General features: G+C 59.1%; 1 protein-coding gene across 1 annotated transcript; it reads right to left on the reverse strand.

The window, feature by feature from the left end:
* Window positions 1–6609: 6609 nt before the first annotated feature.
* On the reverse strand, window positions 6610–17688 carry TMPRSS13 (transmembrane serine protease 13). Its single transcript, XM_032709357.1, has 14 exons — window positions 17580–17688; window positions 12454–12625; window positions 12038–12139; window positions 11212–11334; window positions 10996–11125; window positions 10713–10805; window positions 10581–10624; window positions 10153–10312; window positions 9899–10071; window positions 9386–9484; window positions 9007–9149; window positions 8747–8899; window positions 7415–8632; window positions 6610–6637 (listed from the first exon to the last, which is right to left on the reverse strand). The coding sequence occupies exons 1-13, from the start codon at window positions 17598–17600 to the stop codon at window positions 8618–8620; spliced, it is 1428 nt and encodes a 475-aa protein (XP_032565248.1). The 5' UTR covers window positions 17601–17688; the 3' UTR covers window positions 6610–6637; window positions 7415–8617.
* Window positions 17689–20227: the final 2539 nt, after the last annotated feature.

Below are 20227 nucleotides of genomic sequence, written 5' to 3' on the forward strand. Positions count from 1 at the left end.
CCGTGATGTGAGGCTGCAGGGGCTCAGTTCCCTCTGCCCAGCACAGCTGGCAGGGCACGAGGGCAGGGCTTGGTGGCAGCACCAGGGCCACCCTCCCCACTCCATCCCACGCTGTGCCGGGTGTCAGGAGCCTCCCTGGGTGATTCACGGCCCTGCCACGCACACAGCCAGCACACTTCCCTCCATGCAGAGCACAGCCATAGCTCCTCCTCACAGCTTCTTCCTTCTGCATAATCCCTCCTCACAATTCTCATGCCGCTGGCTTGGTGTGTGTTTGTGTGTTTGTGTGTGTGTGGAGCCCGGGCAAGGCAAATCTGGGCAGACAGACCCGGCCTCTCCTGCCTGGCTCAGCTCTCTGCAGCACAGCAAATCATGCCAGAGCAAGGCAGGTGAATTTGTAACGCTGCTGGATCTTCCAGCCCCCTTTTCCTTTTCGTTGTTTTGCACGGATCTGCACTGTCAAGTCTCAGCCATCACAGCGTAATGCCGGGCAGCTCCACCTTCCGTCAGGAGTCCTCGGGGCATCTCCTGAAGATCAGACCTAGTTAAAATCTCTGGTTTCTGTGCAAAGCCCCCCAGACCGTGACAGCAGCGCTCCGCTGCCTGGGGCGTTTAGGAGCGTGCATGTGTGAATGGACATTTCCAGCTCTGCATAGATGTGCTCTTCTGCCATTTCACGTCAGCATCAATCTGGTTATTAACGTGCCTGTTGTTGTGCCTCGTGCTTCTAAATGAGAGAGAAGGAGAGATTTCCAGCCCTCGCCATTCCGACATGGGCGGCACTTCCCAAATCCGGTGCTGATTCAGAGGCTGACTGCACGGAAGACACAAAACTAACTTTACTGCAATCTAATTGCCTCTTATGGGTTTGGGGTGTCTCTAAGCACACCCTGTGCTGCATCCCTCACCTGTACCCCAGCATTGCACTTGCAGGGCTTCTTCCAGCCTCATGGAATTGGCCCTAACCCATCAAGGAGCCTCAGCCAAAGCTGCCTGGCCGTGCCTGGCTCGGCACAGTCCCTGGTCCACCATGACAACACCCCAACAAGCAGGGGCAGGCACAGAGCAGCGAGGACAACCCTCCACTGAGGCAAATCTCCAGTGCAAGCACTGCTGAGGTAATGGCTGCCTGGCCAGGGAACCCTGGGCTCCAGGAGGCAGTAAACATCACCACCACCACCATCTCCCATCAGGAATCTGCTGCTCCCGATCCCTCCTTATTTGCTTAAGAGATAACCAGGTGCTGTAAACCCCACTGTGCACCTGCCTGGACTGTCCCATCCTCCCACCACACCCAGCCCTCCTTTGGCTGCACACTGGCTGAACAAGCCCAAGCTCTGCGTGCTGAGCGGGGCAGCAGCACACGGCAACCACGCAGGTGAGGCAAAGCAGAGGTTACTTGGCAGGTCCTGGTGGCGAGAGAAACCCGGATCAGCAGCACACACTGACAGAGCAGCGTGTGGGAGAAGCTGTTCCAGGCTCCCGTGTGCGCTGGTACCACCGCACTGCCACGCTCAGCAGCACATCAGAGCGGACATTTTCTCCCTTCTCTCCCCTGCTGTCACCATCAGCCACAGCCACGAGGCAGACACCAGTCCCCAGCAGCACGGCCGGTGTCCCCACCATCACTGCCACACACTGTATGGAGAGACAGGCAGGTGGCACAGCCCCCAGGCAGGCAGGGCAGGACAGGGCAGGGCAGGACACGTCCACACTGCCAGTGCCAGCAGTGCCTCTCTGTGCTCAGGTGACAGCTGTGGAGCTTGGCAGCCTCTTTACACCTTGGAAACACACAAAGAGCCCGAAAGGCAAACACAGCTGGACACAGAGCTGCTGCCTTGTCCTCAGCACCTGGCAAAGCCGTGACTCTCCACCATGTTTTACCTGAATGGGTAAAACGCTGCGAGCAGGCAGGTAAAATTCCCAGGTGAGAGGGAGACCTTAGGCTGATGAGAGGAAGGCACAGCCAGCCTCACAACTGGCACGGGATATTCTCCAGCAGGTCCCAGACACGCTCTAACAGGTGGCTTGGCTCGGCAGCCACAGCACTTCATGCTGGCATCTCTCCCTCACACGTTTCACCTCACTCTGCCTCAGAACCACAGTCCGGCTGCGCACGGGCAGGGATTCTCTGGGCTCGTCTTTGTTTCAAACTGGGAGCAAAACCACCCACAGGGACTGAAAATCCCAACGGGACCCAACAGCACCGTGGAGCACTGCGGGCTTGCCAAAATGGGTGCTGCATCCTAATCCACACACGGCTTTTCCCGAGAGGCTGCTCTTTCACGCTGCTTATTCACATCCACACAAACCACCTGTCACTCTCCCTCCCACAGAAATATCCCTGCAAGATCCGAGTTCCACCACATGGACTCCAAAATCCGTCTCTTTGGAAGCATTAATTACACACCCTGAGAGACACGCTCTTCCCTTCCTCCAGACGCCTTCCCGGGATAAGGCGCTTGGCTGTTTACGCGCGGTGTTACTACAATATTGAACAACGGGAGCCAGAGCGCTGCCAAGGAGGGATCCCCCCGCTCCCCGGCCTCCCCCCCCCGCTCCCCGGGATCCCCCCGCTCTGCAGAGCCCAGCCAGCCTGGGGAGCACTGGGTGTGAACCAGCTCTACCCACGGTGGTCTCGGGTGGGGTCCACCGGGGGATCCTCCCCAGTACCGGGGGGGGGGGGCTGGTAACCAGGCAACGGTGGGATAAGGGGAAACCGCGGTACCCGCCGTTGCCATGGCAGCCGCCGGGGCCGGGATGCGGGCAGGTCGGGGCGCGGGGCGATGCCCCGGGGGCAGCGGGGCGGGGTCCCGGCCGCCTCCCCGGCAGGAGCGGGGTGAGGCGCGGTACCGCACTCCGGCACCGGGACATGGGACCCCCGAGCGGGCACGGCCGAGCCCAGCGCTGCCAGAGGGACCCCGAGTACCCCGATCGACCGACCACCCACCCTCCCTCCCTCCCCCCCTCCCTTCCTCCCTCCCTCCCCAGCGGCCCCTCGAAGCCCCCCGACGGCCGGACCCACCTGCGCTGGCCGTGCGGGGCCGTGCGGAGCCGGGCTGGCCCCGCGGCTCCGGGCGGTGCCGGGGGAGCGGAGCGGAGCGCGGAGCGGGGCTGCCGCACAAAGGGGAGCGGGCGGGCGGGGCGGGGGCGGTGCCTGCGGGGCGGGGGGCGCGGGCAGCGGCGGGGGGCGCGGCCAGCACGGCCCGGCCCTCGGCGGCTCCCAGATCCCCCCAGAGGAGGGCACGGGGATGCTCAGGGGGGATGGAGCATCTCCGCTGTGGACACTGGCTGGGAGAAGAGAAGGCTCCGGAGAGACCTCAAAGCCCCTTTCAGTGCCTAAAGGGGCCCCGAGAGGGCTGGAGAGGGACTCTGGATAAGGGCACGGAGTGATGGGACAAGGGGGAATGACTTCCCACTGCCAGGGCAGGGTTAGATTAGATATTAGGAAGAAATTCTTCCCTGTGAGGGTGGGGAGGCCCTGGCACAGGTTGCCCAGAGAAGCTGTGGCTGCCCCATCCCTGGAAGTGTCCAAGGCCAGGTTGGAGCAACCTGGTCTAGTGGAAGGTGTCCCTGCCCATGGCAGTGGGGTTGGAATGAGATGAGCTTTAAGATCCCTTCCAACCCAACCCATTCTGTGATTCTGTGGTTCTGCAAAAGTCACGGGGTGTGTGGGGTGAAAGGCTTACCTGGCTTTGGAACATCCCTTCACACCCTGGAGAGCAGGGGTGGACTCTGCCCCGTGCTCTGCACCTGCCGTGGAGGGTGCAGGGAAAGCAGTGAGCAAGGAACAGATGCTGGAGCTCCTCTGGGGCCAGCAGAAAGCACACACAGATGAATTGGTAAACACGGCACAGAAGCTTTTGTGTCTTGCTGCCTCCCGAGGGCGGGAAGGCAGAGCTGGGAGAGGGGCTGCCACACTGCCAGGCCAGGTGGCCCAGTTCACAGGGCTTCAGTCACATCACTCAGCTAGATCTTGGGGACCACCCAGGCCAGGGTGGGCAGCGGGGGCACTTCCAGCCCTGCCTGGGTCAGTTGTGGCAGCACCTGGTTTGGTTTCAGGCACGCTCGGGACCTGCTGCCTGCACTGGCTCCCCCAGATCCACCAGCATTTGGCAGCTGCAGAAAGACAGACCCTTTGGGTCTTACCCAGAGCCGGTCAGGAACCAGCACACATTTCAGGCAGTAGCAGCAAAATGCTGCCTGACAGGAGAAGGGCTGGACAAACCACTGCTGTGAATGCCCTGTCACAGAGTTTTGTGGCAAGTGACCAGTTTATTCCCATCAGACAGCTGGGAATGTGGGGAGGAGCAAGACTGGGAGGGAGCTACGTGTTTAATATAGGATGTGAAATGGGAACAGGGTGCTGGGGGCACTGCCAGGCAGTAACCGACTGCCAGGAGCTGTGGGTACCTCTCCCTTCCAGGCCAGACTGGTACACCCACGTCTGCCTGGCCCTGGAGAGCCATTTCTTCTCCACAAAACACCTCAGCAATGCTGTCACCACTGAGCTGGCTCATCCCATAATAACTCAAATGCATCTGAGATAGAAATCAGGCAGTGACGGCACACAGACTATTCTACAGCCATTTCCCAGGTTCCAGTAAAACATAAAAAAGAAAATAAACCAGCACTGGCATTTCAAGGCAATTATTCGAAGGGTCAGGAGATACAGACCAACACTGAGGAGCTGGACAACATCAGGTCTCTTTAATGCATGAGGATAACATGATAAGGCTGTCAGTTACCCTGCAGAGAGGGAAGCTGGGATCAAGCTGTTATAATCGAGTTTTGGGCTTCTCTGACCTCATCTGCCTCTCAGCTGTCATAACCCACAGAACACAGTAACACACTCAGGTGTGACCATGCCCTGGGGACTGCAGGAAGCATGGGGGGGGGGGTGTCTCTGCAGAGCCCTAAACATCAGACCCCCTGTGCAGCAGCAGCCAGGACACAGGGCTGGATGCAGCTGGGTGTGCTCTGTGCTCTCCATCCCTTGGTTCCTTATTTAAAATTTCCAAGGCAGTGCCCAGAGTGATTAGAATTGAAAAAATTGGCAGTAGAGTTTTTTTTTCCCCTCTACAAACTCAGGTAAAATAGAGAGCCCCACGGTGAAGGTGGGAAGGGAAGGGTCTGCTGTGCTGCTCCCATTGCAGAAAAGCAGCTCCATCAGTCACTAATGGTAAACATCTTCTCCCCAGGGCCCTGCTGCTAGGGACACTGTGCTGAGCTCCAGCTTCTTTTCTGGGCAAATTGGGCCAAAAGTAATGTGGAGGCCAGGCAGGAGATGCTGATTTATGCTAACGAAGGGGCTGGGCTGATCTCCTCAGCTACTGGAGTTAACAGGAGCACTGCCAGTGGCTTCAACAGGGCACGATTTCATCTGAGCCCATGTCCCTTACCCTGGAGCAGGCGGCTCCTCCCTGTGTGCTTGGAGCAGGGACAGAGCCACTTGCTCTCCAGAGCTTTCACCTCCTATTTTAAGGTCTCTCCCTGTAATGCCAAGCTTGTAAACTGCCTGTTGGGTGCCAATGCAGCCCCCAGGCTGCTCAGGGACACGGCAGAACCAAGCGCTGACAAAAGCTCTGTGTAGCCATAAGGCTGTGTGTACCCCAATAACATCATTTTCCATCAGGCCCCAGTCATTCCCAGTGCCTTGAATCCCCCCAGGAGCGAGGATCAAGCAGTGGCTGCACTGAAGCTCCTGCATTCCCCCATCGAGCACAGCCAGAGCTGGTATTGCACAAGACGAAGTCCAGCGACTCCGTGCCAAGTGATGATGTTACTGACCATGGAAGGGAACCAAACCAGAGAAAAAACATTTTTGTAGAGAAACATCATCGCTGAAACCCTATAAACAAATCTGTTTTGACACAGCAGAACAAAGAGCTATAAAAGGAGAGATTGGGAAAGCCACCACTAATGGCCGTTAATTCACGTGGTGCCCGCCAGACTGTATTTTTCTAAGTCATATCCCCTGGGGACACTGACCTATGATTTCCAAAGCACAGAGGAACATGGGAACAGCCCAGCCAGATGTGGGGCCATGCTCAGAGCCCCTCGCCTCAGAAGATGTTCCAGAGCAGGATGTATTGGGCAAGAAAAGGGGCTTTACAAGAGCCACAGGTGATGGCTGGGGCTGTCCCAGGAGGCTCCTCAGGGCTGGGCTGACACCCACCACATCTGTGCTCCCCCTGGGTATGGACAGTGCTCCAGGAGTGGAAGCAAAGCCGTGTCCAAGGCTCCATCTGCACGGCGATGTCTTTGGGAACAGCACGACAGCCGTGGCCAGGCAGCTTCATGCAAACTAATCACTTCTAATCTGCTTAGAAAACTTCAGCCCTTGGGGAAGCACAGCATACCTTCCCCTGGGCCTGGGAGGAGGCACCACTGGATGGCAGGTTTGGAAGGAATAAATTAAATTTGTATTAAGGGCTGAAAGTGTTTCTCTGCTGTGAGAGACTGTTTCAGAGGAGAATAACCCCTGTGGAGGTGAATCCACAGCAGAGGAGCAGGTCCCCAACACACTGAAATGGAGTTACCATCACTGTGCCCAGGAACACGGCTCCAGTAATAAATGAGCTGCTCCATGGGGACATTAGGACTTATCAACAGAAACCTCAAGATCCCAGAGAACCTGTGGACAAATGTTATCTGGGTCTGTGACTTAAAACCCTTTGAATTCCCAGTTTAACCAGACTAACATAAAATGGGGAAGGCACATGAGGCCCCCACTCCTACTAAGATCAGCTGCTTCTGTTCGTGGAAAAATCTATTGCTGTGACCACTGCACTTGCAGGGTGGTCTTGGTAACATGTCCAGCCTCCGTGTGCAGGGAGCAAGAATCCCCCATTCCTCCCTGGAATTCAGCAGGTTTGCCCAGGCCCTTTTCAAGTATTATAAAGTGCAAACAGTCCCCTGGGCTCTGCACACCCTGTTCTTCATGGGCGGCTCCTGCATCTGTGGGAGGTTTCTGGGCTGCTGCTCTGGAAAGGGATTTGAGGTCAGGCTGACTCAGTGCTTCCCAAAGGCAGTGACTGGCTTTGTTACAGTTCAGGTCCGGAGCAGCCGCCCTGCACCGCTCCAAATCCACGAGAGAAACAACACAAGGGTTTCACTCACCCCTCCCCACCAGCAGGCAGGTGGCAGCCGAGTCCCAGGTGCTTTCTGCACACCTAGAGACACACTGGATCTGCTATCCCAAACTTCAAACACAAACTGCAGCTCTCTGCCTGCCCAAAACCTTTTTCATGGGAAGCAGCCAGTGCTGGGAACCCGGGGGATGCTCCCAGGAGGTGAAGGACCCAAGACACCCCCTTTTCTCCCAGCCACAAGCAGTAACCCAGGGGGTGAAAGGCAGGAAGGGCCACTCCATCACACGTACCCACAGGAACGGTGACAGCCAGGGACTCACCCTTTCCTCTCCAGCCCGTTCAGAAGAGCCATCTCCAAGTGGAACACTACTAAAACATTTATTAGAAGAGTGCAGGGTGGCCAGGCAATCCAGGACTCTTCTGCAGCTGAACACGTGGCTGGGGAGAGGAGCAGCCAGCCCTGCTCACCATGGGGATCTCCCACGGTGCCTCGTGTGCCCCCAGCATCCACAAGGAGATGCAGGCACTTGTTTCCTTGAGGGAAAGGTGTCCCTGCTCCAGCGTGGCCAGGGAGGTGAGGCTGGCTGGGCCATCCCTGCGTGCTGGGAGCCGGAGGCAGCAATCCAGCACGGCCACTGAGCTTGCAGCAGGGGAATCCGGGGCTGGCTCACGCTGGGCGCTGCCCGGGAGGGTGGCAGCTCTGCATCACACTCCAGCTTGGCCTTTGGCTGCTGCTGCTGGATTCGGTCACACCTCCTGCAGCCACCCCCGGAGCTCAGACCTGCCCCACTCTGCTGCCAAGTCCTCCCCAGAGCAGGGTGGGGACCGAGGCCGGCTGCGGTCCTGGGGGGAGCTCTGGCTCAGACCAGATCCACGGCATGGAAAAATAAACAAACAGGTATTTCTCTCACAGGGAGGAACATTAGGCACTTCCTAAATCTATCCACAAACACGAGAGCACCGGCCGCTCCTCCCGGAGGGTGGAATAACTGCACCTCGGGGCTCCCCTTCGTGGGAAAGCCGTAGGTGTGGGCAGTGTGGGCACAGCTGCCCCATCCCGCACCCCAAGGTGGCACAGCTGTGATCTGGCACGAGGAGTGGTCCCTCGACACGGGCACCCCACTGCCACTGCAGGCACCTCGCCCGCTGAGGGTGCCACAGTCCTGCCAGGAAGCACTCGTGACACCCCGTCCAGACAGGTCTATTTACAGGAGAACCACAGACATGGGGTGAGGAGGTGTCCCCAGCCAGCACGGCCAGCTGCCAGCATGGGCTGTGTCCCCCTGGGGCTGGCTGGGTGCTGTGCCCAGCTGCCACCAGGTCACCCCCTGGCACAAGGAGAGGGCAGAGTCACTTCACAGGCGCCGTGTTTTCAGAGTTCGGGGGCAGCGACAGGTCCCTGGCTGCATGGACAGTCCAGAGAGGTGTGGGATGGGCTGGTAGCATCATGCCCTGGTAGCAGCCCGGGGCAGTGGCCTGTGCCAGCTGGAGAGGTACAGCCCAGGCAAGTGTCCATCCCGGTTTTAGTCGTTCTCGCTCTGCAAAGGAGAGAGGGGAGAGCAAGGGTGAGGTGCCAGGGGCTGGGCTGGAGGGGTTCAGCCCCTCTCTGTGCACCAGGGCCTTCCTGCCCAAGCACAGCCCTGCCACCTCACCTCCATTTTGCTGTATATCCAGCTGAGGAGCTTTGTCACCCGGGTGTACACTCCAGGCTTGTTCTTCTGGCCACATCCTGTTCCCCAGCTCGTCACCCCGGCCACATACCAGCGGCCATTGTCCTCGCAGACCAGGGGCCCTCCGCTGTCACCCTGGCTCAGAGGGGCAGAGCAGTGAGAAGGGGAGACAGCAGATGCCCCTCTGTGGGTATCCAAAAGCGGGCAGCCCTCTCCTAGTGTGCCACATGCCCCCAGCTCACCTGACAGGCGTCTTTGCCTCCCTGCAGGTACCCGGCACACATCATCCTGGGGGTCAGGTAGCCCTCGTACACCTTGTCGCTGTTGCAGATCTTGTAGTCGATGAGCTTCACCTCGGCCTCCCGCAGCTTCGGGGACGTGTTATCTGCAAGGCAGGAAGAGCTGTGGGGCAGGGGGGGCCTCGGCCCCCCACGGCCCCCGGGCCTCTCTGCAGCGGCGAGGGAGGAAGCTTGTGTTTCTCACGGGTCTTATTTCTGCAAAGCCTCACGGCTGGGGAGGGCAACCCCTGAGAGTTATCCCTGTGGAACAGTCCTGGAGCACCACAGCACAGCTGTGCCCGTGGGCAGGGGGTGCCTGTGGGGAGCTGGCGTCCTCCCTCACCTTCATTCTCCCTGGTCTTCCCAAAGCCTGTGATGAAGCAGGACCTGCCGGTCTGGAATCGCTGGCCGTACGTGGGGAGGCAGGCTGGGCGAACATGGGCTGGAGGGAGACATGATGAAAGCCAGGCAAGGAGGGAGGGATGAGTCACCCAGGAGCAAAATAGCCACCATAGTCACAAGCCCTGCAGCCAGGGAGGAGCGTGGAGGGCAGGAAAGGTCCCCTCTCTGCCCACCCACCCCAGAAGGGTCTCGCTGGCTCCATGTGGGGCACAAGGCTGGTGGCACACCTGAGCTCCTGGCTGCGTGTACCACTCCCTTCCTGGCCATGAGACGGGCCAGGGAAAGCAGGGTGGCCACAGCAGAGTTGGATGCTCCAGCTGGCAGCAGCCCCACACACCCCAGGGTGTGGTTCCAAGGGGGCCTGAGCTGCCTCTCACTCCTACCCATCCTCAGTCTCTTCCTGTCCCCCCAAACACCACCCCCAGCCAGGTCCAGGTAAGCTGTGAGGCTTCACCTGACAGTGTCAATGGCCTGGAGAGCTTCATGAGGGCGATGTCGTAGTCGTCGTGGTCGTCGCTGTAGTTGGAGTTGATGATGACCTGGGACACAGCGATGCCCTCCATGGGCTGCTTCAGGTCCGACACCCCCCCGTACACCTTCCAGTCGTCCAGGATCTTCATGCTGTTCCTGGCAGGGCAAGATGGGGCAGGAAGGGGTGAGGCAGAAGGGTGTGGGGCTGGGCTGAGCGGGGCTGGCAGCAGCACTCACATGAAGAAGCAGTGGGCTGCCGTGAGCACCCACTGCGCGTCGATGATGGTGCCGCCGCAGATGTGGATGGGCCCGTACTGCACGCTGACCTGCCACGGCCACTTGTTCACAGAGGTCTCCTTTCCCCCGATGATCCGGCCAGAAATCCTCTGCCCACAGGCTGGAGAGGGGAGAGCAGGGCTGAGAGGAGGGCTGGGAGGGAAGGTGGGCTTGGAGGGGAGACACAGACACAACATCCCCACCACCCACAGGCACCACTCATAGGGGCAGTGGGGACCAGGGAATGCAATCTTCATAGTTTTCTATTACCCAGTTTGCTGGAAAACACCCCATTTGCCCAACCCTGTGCAGAGAAGGGAGGAAAGCACTCCCAAGCCTGTGGAAAGGCTCCCTGCCTGCCCTCGGCTGTGTGCCAGCCAGCCCCTTACTTGTGCATCGGAGGGAGACGTACTTTCCCGTGAGACACTCTGAGCTGCAGGAGAGAGGAGGAAGACACGGCCTCAGCCCCATTCCTGTGGCACCAGGGCAGGGGCAGGGCAGGAGGCGACGCTGCCTGGTACCTGTTGAGGCTCTGCTGGATGGTCTCTCGCTCGTCAGTCACCATGAGGCTCTTGCCAGAGACACGCAGGGGGATGTATTCGGTCTGAGATGCACTGGGAGGGAAGAGGAGAGGCAGTGAGGGTCCCCATGGCCCGGCACTGACCATCTGGTCCCTGCCTCACGAGCGGCGCTGGCCATGTCACCTTCCAGCAGAAAAACACAATGCTGGCAGAAAGACCACAGTGCCCAGGGGGCTGGCAGTGCCCCAGCACCCCAGCAGAACCACCCATCCCCAGGAATTACTTCTGAAACCCCAGCTGCCGGCAGGTCTTCCTGGAGAAGGACTCGTCCCAGGCGCTGCTGCACACCGGCAGCCACTGGCTCTCGGTGCTGGAGTAGACGTGGAGCAAGGACTCCTCGGATGTGAAGCGCACTGTGGGACGGAGCAGGGGAATCAGGGGCATGCCCAGCACCCCGGGGCTCCCCTCGCTCCCACTGCCCCAGCTCCCGGTGCCTCACCACAGCCCAGCTCGTCGCTGCGCTGGGAGCAGTCGACGACGCCGTCGCAGCGCACGGCGCTGTCCTTGCAGCTCTCGGCCGGCTCCTTGTACACGATGCCTGTCTGCGACCGCCAGAACATAACTGGAAGCAAGAAAATGCTGTGGTGAGGCCAGGGCTGGCCGTGGGTGAGGGGGCTGTGACCCACCTGCATGGGTATCCCAAGATACGCCAGGCACAGGGGTGCTCCCAAACACCAGGTGTGAGCGTGAGCTGAGCTCGAGCCAAGAGCGAGAAGCTGCTGGACGCAGGGCTGCGGAAGGACTGGCCACCCTGAGCACACCCCTGTGCTGCCCAGCTGCTGCAAGTCCCTCTCCCTTCACCCACAGAAACATGCATTCTGCCTGTGAGTGCTTCAAGCCCACCAACTGGAGAATGGCAGCTGGATGTTACCGGGATTAAAGGGATTCCCTGGTGTCTGTGTGTGTTCTGCCTGCGGACCACAATTTGTTTGGCAGATCCTGCCCAGGAGAGGGTGACTGTGGGTGCTGCTGGGGGGGCCCTGCTACCCACCAAAGCAAGCCCAGCAGAAGGAAAGAACATTTCAACCCCAAGCTCCCCAAATACCACTGTCTGCCAAGGCAGCAGATCTCCTTTCCCAGGCTCCTGTCTCTCCACCAGATGTCAGGAACACTCAGGGAATGGCAAGAGCATGTTGCTGCCTCTGGGTCCAGGGGTTTCCCTCTGGCACTTCCCAGCATAGGTATCCCCAGTCCCTGCTGACCCCCAGCCCCTCTGAGGTCCCCTCTAGGAGCCCCGAGCCACCCTGGGCTGGGGCCCCACTCACACAGCAGGATGAGGGCGATGAGCAACACGATGAGGACGGAGACGCAGAAGATGAGCACAAGCCGCCGCTGGCTCATGCAGGGAGCTCTGAACATGGAGGATCCTGGCAGTAGGGTGGAGGTAGGGTCAGGGAGAGCAGCTGCCTCCCCAGGACACCCAGACCCTGCTACCCACCAGGATCCCCAGAGGACCCCCGAGATGTGGGGGAGCAGGGCCATGCACACCCCACACTGTCCCATCATCACAGTCCTCTCCCTTACTGCCAGCACCCCTCACACCCCCAGGGAAAAACCAGCCTGTGGCCAAGGCTTGTGCCAGCAGCAGGCAAAGGCACCCATCCCTGCCTCCCTCCATCCCTCCCAGCCCAGGTGGGACCGGGCCAGGGTGGCCAGAGACCAGCCTGGACCCCATCCTTACGTGTGCTCTCACAGGCCGTGCAGGGCGTGGGGGCCGGGCTGGCCTCGGGGCTGTAGGGTTTGAAGCTGATGCCGAGGACGCTCTCCTGGGGCTGCGGGGGTCGGGCGCCGAAGATGCTGCTGACCGTGGAGGCATGGAGGCTGGGGGGGACACTGCCCAGTGATGCAGTGGTCTGGGAGCAGAGGACACTGTCACTGGCAGTGACTGATGCCCACTGGAGAGTCCCCCAGCTGCCACCCTGCCAGCTGTGAAGGCAAGGGCAACGCAGAGCACTGCCAGCTGGGGCTGCTGGTGGCTATTCCATGGATCCCATGCAAAGTCACCAGTCTGGTGCCCCTCTCTGAGCCATATCCCATCCAGGATGACCCAAAACCTCATTTTCATGGAGCTTTTCCTTCCAGGTGGATGAATTCCCCAGACCCATCGCTGTGATCGGAGCAACCAGACGGGTATTTGGCACCGGGTCAGTCACGCTGTGGCCCAGTTCCACGGGGCTAGTGCCCCAATTTATGCATCTGACCTTAATTAGCCATTTGAAAAATACAGTGTAATTTCCAGCTGTTATTTAGTAATACTTAATAATCGGTGTTTTCCAAGCCCTGAAACGTCCTGTACCCTGGAATGCTGCTCTGCAGTTGTGTCACTCCTAATCCATGAATTCGCAGAAGAATATGTATCTGCTTCCTTTCCTCAAGATGCACCCTTCCAAGTGTTCCATCAACTGCAGAAGCCACAGCCTCTCATTTTCCTTCAGAGAGGACCAAAATAAATGCTGTTTCCTCTGCCTTTTGTAAAACCTTTGTAGGACAGACGGGGCTTGGAGAAACCTGGTCTACTGGGAGGAGTCCAGGGAGGGAGTTGGAACTGGATGAGCTTCAAGTCCTTTCCAACCCAAACCATTACAGGATTCTATAATGCCACTGATGTCCCACAGAAGGAACACCCAGGAGAAGTGGAGCTGATCCCCAGGGATCACTTACCAGCCAGAGGTAGGCTCTAACACATCCCTCTGGAGGCCTGGAGTTTTGGCCCTGCAGCTGCTAGAGATCACCTTTTCCCAGGACCAGAAAACATCCCTTTCCCTGACAAGCCAGCAAGCAGCACCCAGGCTGGATCACAGCTCTGGGACAGGCAGAGGATGGGACGTGGGCAGAGGATGGGATATGGGCAGAGGATGGGACGTGGGCAGAGGATGGGACGTGGGCAGAGGATGGGACGTGGGCAGAGGATGGGACGTGGGCAGAGGATGGGACGTGGGCAGAGGATGGGACGTGGGCAGAGGATGGGACGTGGGCAGAGGATGGGACGTGGGCAGAGGATGGGACGTGGGCAGAGGATGGGACATGGGCAGAGGATGGGACACGGGCAGAGGAGGGGCAGTGGTGGGAGCCATCATTGCCCTTCCAGCTGAGTTTTCTCTCCCCTAGCATTTCATGCCACATGGGAACCAGGAGCCCTGATGGGCAGGTCGGGAGGCTGCTCAGGCTCACTAAATACGGCTGTGCCCTTTCCTGCAATGCGGTGGTGTAACTTCCTGGGCATTATCCCTGAGTCACACCCCCGGCGTGGCCACGCGCCATCGGCACACCAGGGACACGCACACCCCTCCTGGACTGTGCCTGGGGAGCTCAGCACCCGCAGGGCCGGAGGGCACAGCACCCCGGGGAGGCTGTCTGGCCACCCGCCCTGGCCAGCAGCGGGGTGTGGGGGCCACCCCCCGGCACCGACCTCCTCCCGCCGCCCGCGGGGCCCTTGGCACGGGCTGCACTAACATCTCCTGGCCGTGGGGAGCCACGGCCCCACTCGTGTCAGGTTCCTCGGGCTCCTGGGCGTGAGGAGGAGCAGAGGCACTTTCTGTTTCACAGGACCAGCCCACTCCCACCCCTTCCCGAGAGCAAGCCTGGATCTGCTCAGCCTGCAGGCTGAGGTTTCCCTACTCCTGGATTTCCCAGCGGCCATGTGGACAAGCCCAGGATGGTCGTGCTTCAGCCTTGCTTTCTCCCAAAGGCGCTGGGGAGCCCAGGAGAGCCCCTCAGTGTGCTCTGCTGGGAGCTGGGAGGGCTGGGGAGTGCCCCACGCTGCCCTTCCCTAGTGAGCCTGAGCAGTCACACAGATGGGATTCAGGTTCTCACACACCCACACACGGTGGGGCATCCCCGGGTACCCTCAGTGCCCATTGTCAGACAGCAAACACAGCCAGAGCTGTGGCAGGTCCTGAACTGCTGATTTGCAGAAACAAAGCAATGTGGGGATGCCAGGAATCCTTCCTGGGAAAAGAATTTCTTCTGTCTACATATAAATGAAGTTTTTTTTAAATACCCTTTTACAATGGCATTTGTGTGCTACCTCCACACTGCCTGATATTTCACGTCTCGCCCTGCAGCAAGCATAACCCTTCACTTGTCAGACCAGCAGAATTACAGTCCTCCAAAGGACAAACCTCTCCATCACCCTAGAAAACACAGCCCAGCTTCCCCAGGGAGCCAATGATGCTACAACACTTCCACCTTCAGTGTGCAAATATATCAAATTAACACCGAAGTACACCATAGGTCAGACTGCTCTGAACACTCCTCAGCAGGAAGCACATGCCCTTTTACATTCAGGTGAACATTTAGCTACTTATTGCCTCAAAAGTCCAAAGTCCAGATAATTTTTTAGCCCTATCAGAGAAGCTAACAAAGCTTTTGCCACGGGCTCCAGGTCACCAGCAAACCTATTGTAAGGCCACTGTAGCAGATAGAAAATAGCAGTGGTTTTACAAAGATGTTTCTGTTAAGAAGAGCGCAAAACCCCAGCGAGGGAGTGACAGCTCCTGCCCACAAAACCTTTACTCATCCTTTGCTGGCTTTTGAGTAAAAGTCAGAGGCAGAGCCGAGCCCATATCACACGAGCGGCTGCGGTTTGAGGCCTTTCCCCAACACCCTCTCTGCAAACGTTCCACCACCAGCCCTGAGGGTGGTACGTGCCAAAGGCAGCTCTGGGGAGGGGGAGCACAGCCAGCCTCTGTTTGTGGCAGGGATGGATTTCAGAGAACAATGAGGAGGGATTTTGGGGACACACACGGGGACACTTGGCCAGCTCTACTCACGTCGCGTTGGGGGACGAGCGGACGGTGCCTGTCTGCAGCACAAGCCCTTTGCTAAATGTGTCAGGAGTGCAAACACCACATCACTCCTTCTCTCTGCTCTGAGGCTCTGAGAAGAGCCGGGCAAAGCACCTGAACCACAGACAGCAGCGCTGAGATGCCCATCCCCTTTGCACCGTGAGCTGCCACGTGCACTGACCTGCAGCTCGGCTCCCTGCTGCAGAGGGAAGGAGCTCAGATCCATGGCAGCAGGGGACAATCACCAGGGGAAAGGTGATCTGGGCTGGGCTGGAGGCTCAGGATCCGTGGGCAATGGGGAGGGAAGCAGGGAAAGCAGCCAGCAGTCACCCGCAGTTTCGGAGTGGGAGGGAGAGCGGAAGCAGGATAACACCGGGGTGTTGTAACCGGACCAGGTCCCGGCCGTGCCTCGGAGGAGCACAAGGACATGGGCTCAGAATCTGGAGCTGCCTCAGTAGCTGATCATCCCCCCCAGCTGAGCTCAGCTGCCCACCCTCGCCATCGCTCCCAGGTGCCCACAGACCCGTGTCCAGGCTGGGAATGGCTCCTTCACCTGCCTGTGAGCACCGATTGTCTGTGCAGAGCAGCTCAGCCAGCACACAACAGAGACATTGTCCTCGCCAGGGACAAAGCCCTGCCCAGCCTGTGAGAGTCCCGATCCCCCCTGGTGACACAGTCCTGCCTGAGTGTCACAGCTGAGCGGGGCCTCCCTGGGAAGGGACAGACCCCAGCCCCAGAACGGGGCAGGGGCTGCCAGAGGACGCTGCCAAGGCCCTGATGCTGTAAAGGGGCAGCACACGGGGAAGTGAAATCCCAAAGCACACCAGGGCCATTTTGCAAGTGCAGGTGACAAGCCACGTCAATTGAGTCAGCCTGATGTGGCCAGGGACAGGTTGCCCTGTGCCAGTGTGAGCAGCCCTTTGGGCAGAGACCCGAAAATGTTCCAGGGGGTGAGTAATGGCTGCTCACCCCATTCCATGGATGGGCAAACCAAGGCACGGAAAGACAAAGTGACTTTCCCACAGCTGCAGAGCCAAGGTGGCTCCTGGGACTCCTGGTGGCCCATTTAATCCAAATGACAAAGCCAAGGTGGCCCAGTGGGGATGTCCAGTATTGGGCAACTGTCTCTATACGCGGGCATCCCAGTTCACGCCCTGCTGTCACCAAGATGCAGTGATGCCACCTGCTTTGGGGCCACCCAGAGCCGGGACCACTCTGCAGAGCAGTGCTGGGGTCAGGCTGCTCCACGGACCCAGCCAGCATCTGGCACGAGCCCACTCTGTCCCTGCTCCTGGCTGGCACCCCCACGCCAAGGGGTAGGAAGAGAATGGTGTTACAGCTGGCCCTGCCTCCCCTCGAGCCCAATCCACCCCGTCACCGCCAGCTCTGCACGTCCCAGACGTTGCTGGCACAGCCGGCAGCGCTCGGCACGGTAATTACCCACGGCCTCGCCCGGTGCCCAGCCGGGATGGATGTTTTCCTCATGACAGGATGCTCAGCAAAGTCCCACATCCAAGGCTGAGCAGGTCCCAGTCAACCCAGCCCAAAAACTGCCCAGAGAGACGGTGAAGGAGAGCAGCAGGGCTGAGCCCACTGCTGCCAAAGTGCTACTGGAAAGTGCCGGAGGGCTCGGGAACTAGGTGCGGCTCCCACGGGTGCCAAGTGGCACCAGATCCCACTGACAGCACCGACTGTTCCCCCCAGTTCATAACTCCACTTCAACGTGGCACAGAAGGATGCTGGGGGCCCCGACACCTCCTCTGCCAGCACGGAGCTGACGCCAGGGATGCTGGTGACTGTCCCCCTCCCTCCATGTGCCCAAGAGCGCCGGAGGCAGCAGCCCCCCAGGCAGCTCATCCTGGTTCCTTCTCCCCACTGTCTGCTTCGAAGGCAACACCCTGGAGAGGAGGGAGGAGAGACTGGGCTCTCCACCAAATCCCAAGGAGAGCGGGTCCATCCAGCCCCGGAGCACCCCCGACCCCCCCGCGGGGTCGGAGCCGGGGAGCAGCCCGTGCCTTACCGGAGGGGTTTTGCCGTCCATGGGCCGCTGCGGGCTGGGCTGGGCTCACAGCTCCGGCACGGCCATCCCGCGCAGCGCGGGGCCGAGCACAGCCGGGTGCCGGGGACGGGGCAGGAGCTGTTTGGAGAGCGACTCGTACGTCAGTGCCAGCGCGGAGGGAAACCAGTCGGACCTGCCGCCCGGCTCCACCGCTGCCTGTTTCCCAACTGCTCCAGGCACAGCATGCAAAACACCTGCCCCTGTGCCGGCCGCCCCGGCAGTGGGAGTGGGAGCCTGGCCGTGGCCAGAGGAGCGGGAGTCTGGGAGCAGGTGAGATATCCCCTGGCCCCAGGGGACGGTGGCATCCTGGCCTCCCTGGTCTCCAGGAGTTCTTTGCTGTTCTCCTGGCTGCCTGCCCACCTGATTCCCCCCTTCTTCACTCTGTGCCCACCACACATTCACCCACAACCTCTCCCGTCCAGCCAAGGGCTAAGTGTACCAGCTGAGGATGGGAGAGGAGGGGATGTACAGCCATGCCCAACCCCAGGAAAACCTCTCTGGTGTGACCCAGAAGTCGAGAATTCCCTGTTCCAAGGGAAACAAAACACAGTTTCCCTCTAGTTTCTCTAGAGGCCTTTTCACTCCTTTACTAGTGAAGTGATGCTTTTACCAGCAGTCAGCAGCAGCCTCCTGCCTCCCCTTCAGGCACCAGCTGGGGATGCTTTGCTTAACCAAGAACTCAGGTGGAAACAGGTAGAAATAACTAGATTAAAGAAAAAGGCCCAGCTGTACTGTGTGCTCTGTGATATCCAGACCCATGACCCTCCCTGCCACACATTTCTCCTGGCATTATTCACAAAGTCCCTTATTCATGCAGCTCCCCACCCAACCTGCTTGTTGGAAGGGCAGGAGACAAGCAGGGACATCTAAGTTTAGAGAAGCCCTGCTGCAAAGCCCCTTCATTTTAAGGCTGCAAAGCCTGTGCTGGATCCCACTGTCTCCTCCTGTTCTGGGAATCCCGTCTTCCACGGGGGGTTTCTGAGCCAGCCCTCACTCCACAGTGCACTCCTCTGCAGTTTTCACAGGCAGAAGTGGGTTTGGGGGTTTTTTGTTTGCTCTTTGTGGTTCCTCCGTGCCTCTGCAGGCTGAGCCTACTGGGTACTAGGGCTGGCCAAGCACTGAGCTGCATCCCCAGCCAGCCCTGAGCCAGCCAGCCATGTCCACAGGAGCTGCCACATCCTCTTCAAAAGGGATTTTCAGAAAACAGCTCCAGGTGACAACTCCAGGAATCATTCACTACTTGCTGGTGTTTCTACAAAGCCACCTACAGAAAACAAGTCACAGAGAACAGTGTGTCCGGCCTGACCCCAGCAGCCTGATGGTAAATGTCAGTGAGCACAACACCTCCCAGGTGAAATCCTCACCCTTGCCTGCTGGTAACTGCTGCTGTGAGCCCTGCAGCACCCTCCTGCCCTCCCAGCTAGCACAGAGGTGATAATAGCACCCACAGCCAGAGCCGGCTCCACCAGCCCAGGAGAGCCCAGCGGCTCCTCCGCGCTCCGCTCCAACCTCCAGGCATGAGGGAATTGGGAAGGGAAGAGGATCACTCTGCTCCTGTCCTGCGGCAGGGCTGTGCAGACCCAGCCCTCCGGCCCCAGCCCTGCACTGAACAGTGCAGCATCCCTGCCTGACCCCTCTGTCACCCTGGGAAAACTTCCCGAGGGACACAGGCTAGGGAAACACAGACCCAGCCGTCCCTGGCCCGGGTTTCTCTGCGGTGTGTCCACCAGGAGATATTTCAGGGTCAGCCACGTCACCCACAGGTCACACTGCCCACCGTGCAGCAGCTCAGGTGCCAGCCCGAGTCCCCCAGGGTGCCTGTGCCACTCACCATCCCAGCCTTCTGCAGAACTCTCATTTCTCCTCAGCCTGTTTCATTTTCCCTTAAATCGCCAACCCCTTCTCCCAAGCCTCTGAACTGCCTCACCCACAGGACCAGCCCTGTGGTGTCTTTTCCACAAAGCTCCCTCTTCCCTTGTTTTTGGTCCTGTTGCTTTTGATTGTCATTATTTTACACAAAACACAAGCTGTGGCTTTGTGTGGGATGGGCTGTGCTTCATCTCAGGACTCTTAAGTTCAGTGGCTGCCAGATCTGACTCAGGAGCTGATAGAAGAGTGATAGGACAGCAGCTGACCTGCCAAGGACTGGGGAATAAACCCAGGGCAGGAGGGCATCTGCTGCTGGTGCTCTGACCAGGCTGCAAGTTTGTGGAAACCCTTGGCCTTTGGCAGGAAGGACGAGTTAGGAAAAACAGCAGAAATCTTCCACTTAAGGCATTTTAGATGATTCTTCAAGGAGGAACCTGAGGTCCTGCACCTCTGTGCCCACCAAGCCAGGCCTGACATGATGCTCTCTGAGTCTGTCCCAAGCACTTTTGGTTCCTCTTACTCTTTTCATGTGTCCTTTCCACTTATTCCCCAGCGGGAAATTCCTCTTCTTGGGGTGAATCACTCCCCATCACATGAGGGCTCCAGGAAAACCCTCAAGTAAGCTCTCCTGTAATCCCACCTGCCAGAAAGCAAAGCAGAGGACTCACAACCCTCTGGGGGGTAATTCAGGTCCCAGCATCACCAGGCAGGCAGGACATCACCATGGGGCCAGACCCCAC

The sequence above is a fragment of the Chiroxiphia lanceolata genome, chromosome 23 (assembly GCF_009829145.1).
Source record: "Chiroxiphia lanceolata isolate bChiLan1 chromosome 23, bChiLan1.pri, whole genome shotgun sequence".
NCBI classification, from domain to species: Eukaryota; Metazoa; Chordata; class Aves; order Passeriformes; family Pipridae; genus Chiroxiphia; species Chiroxiphia lanceolata.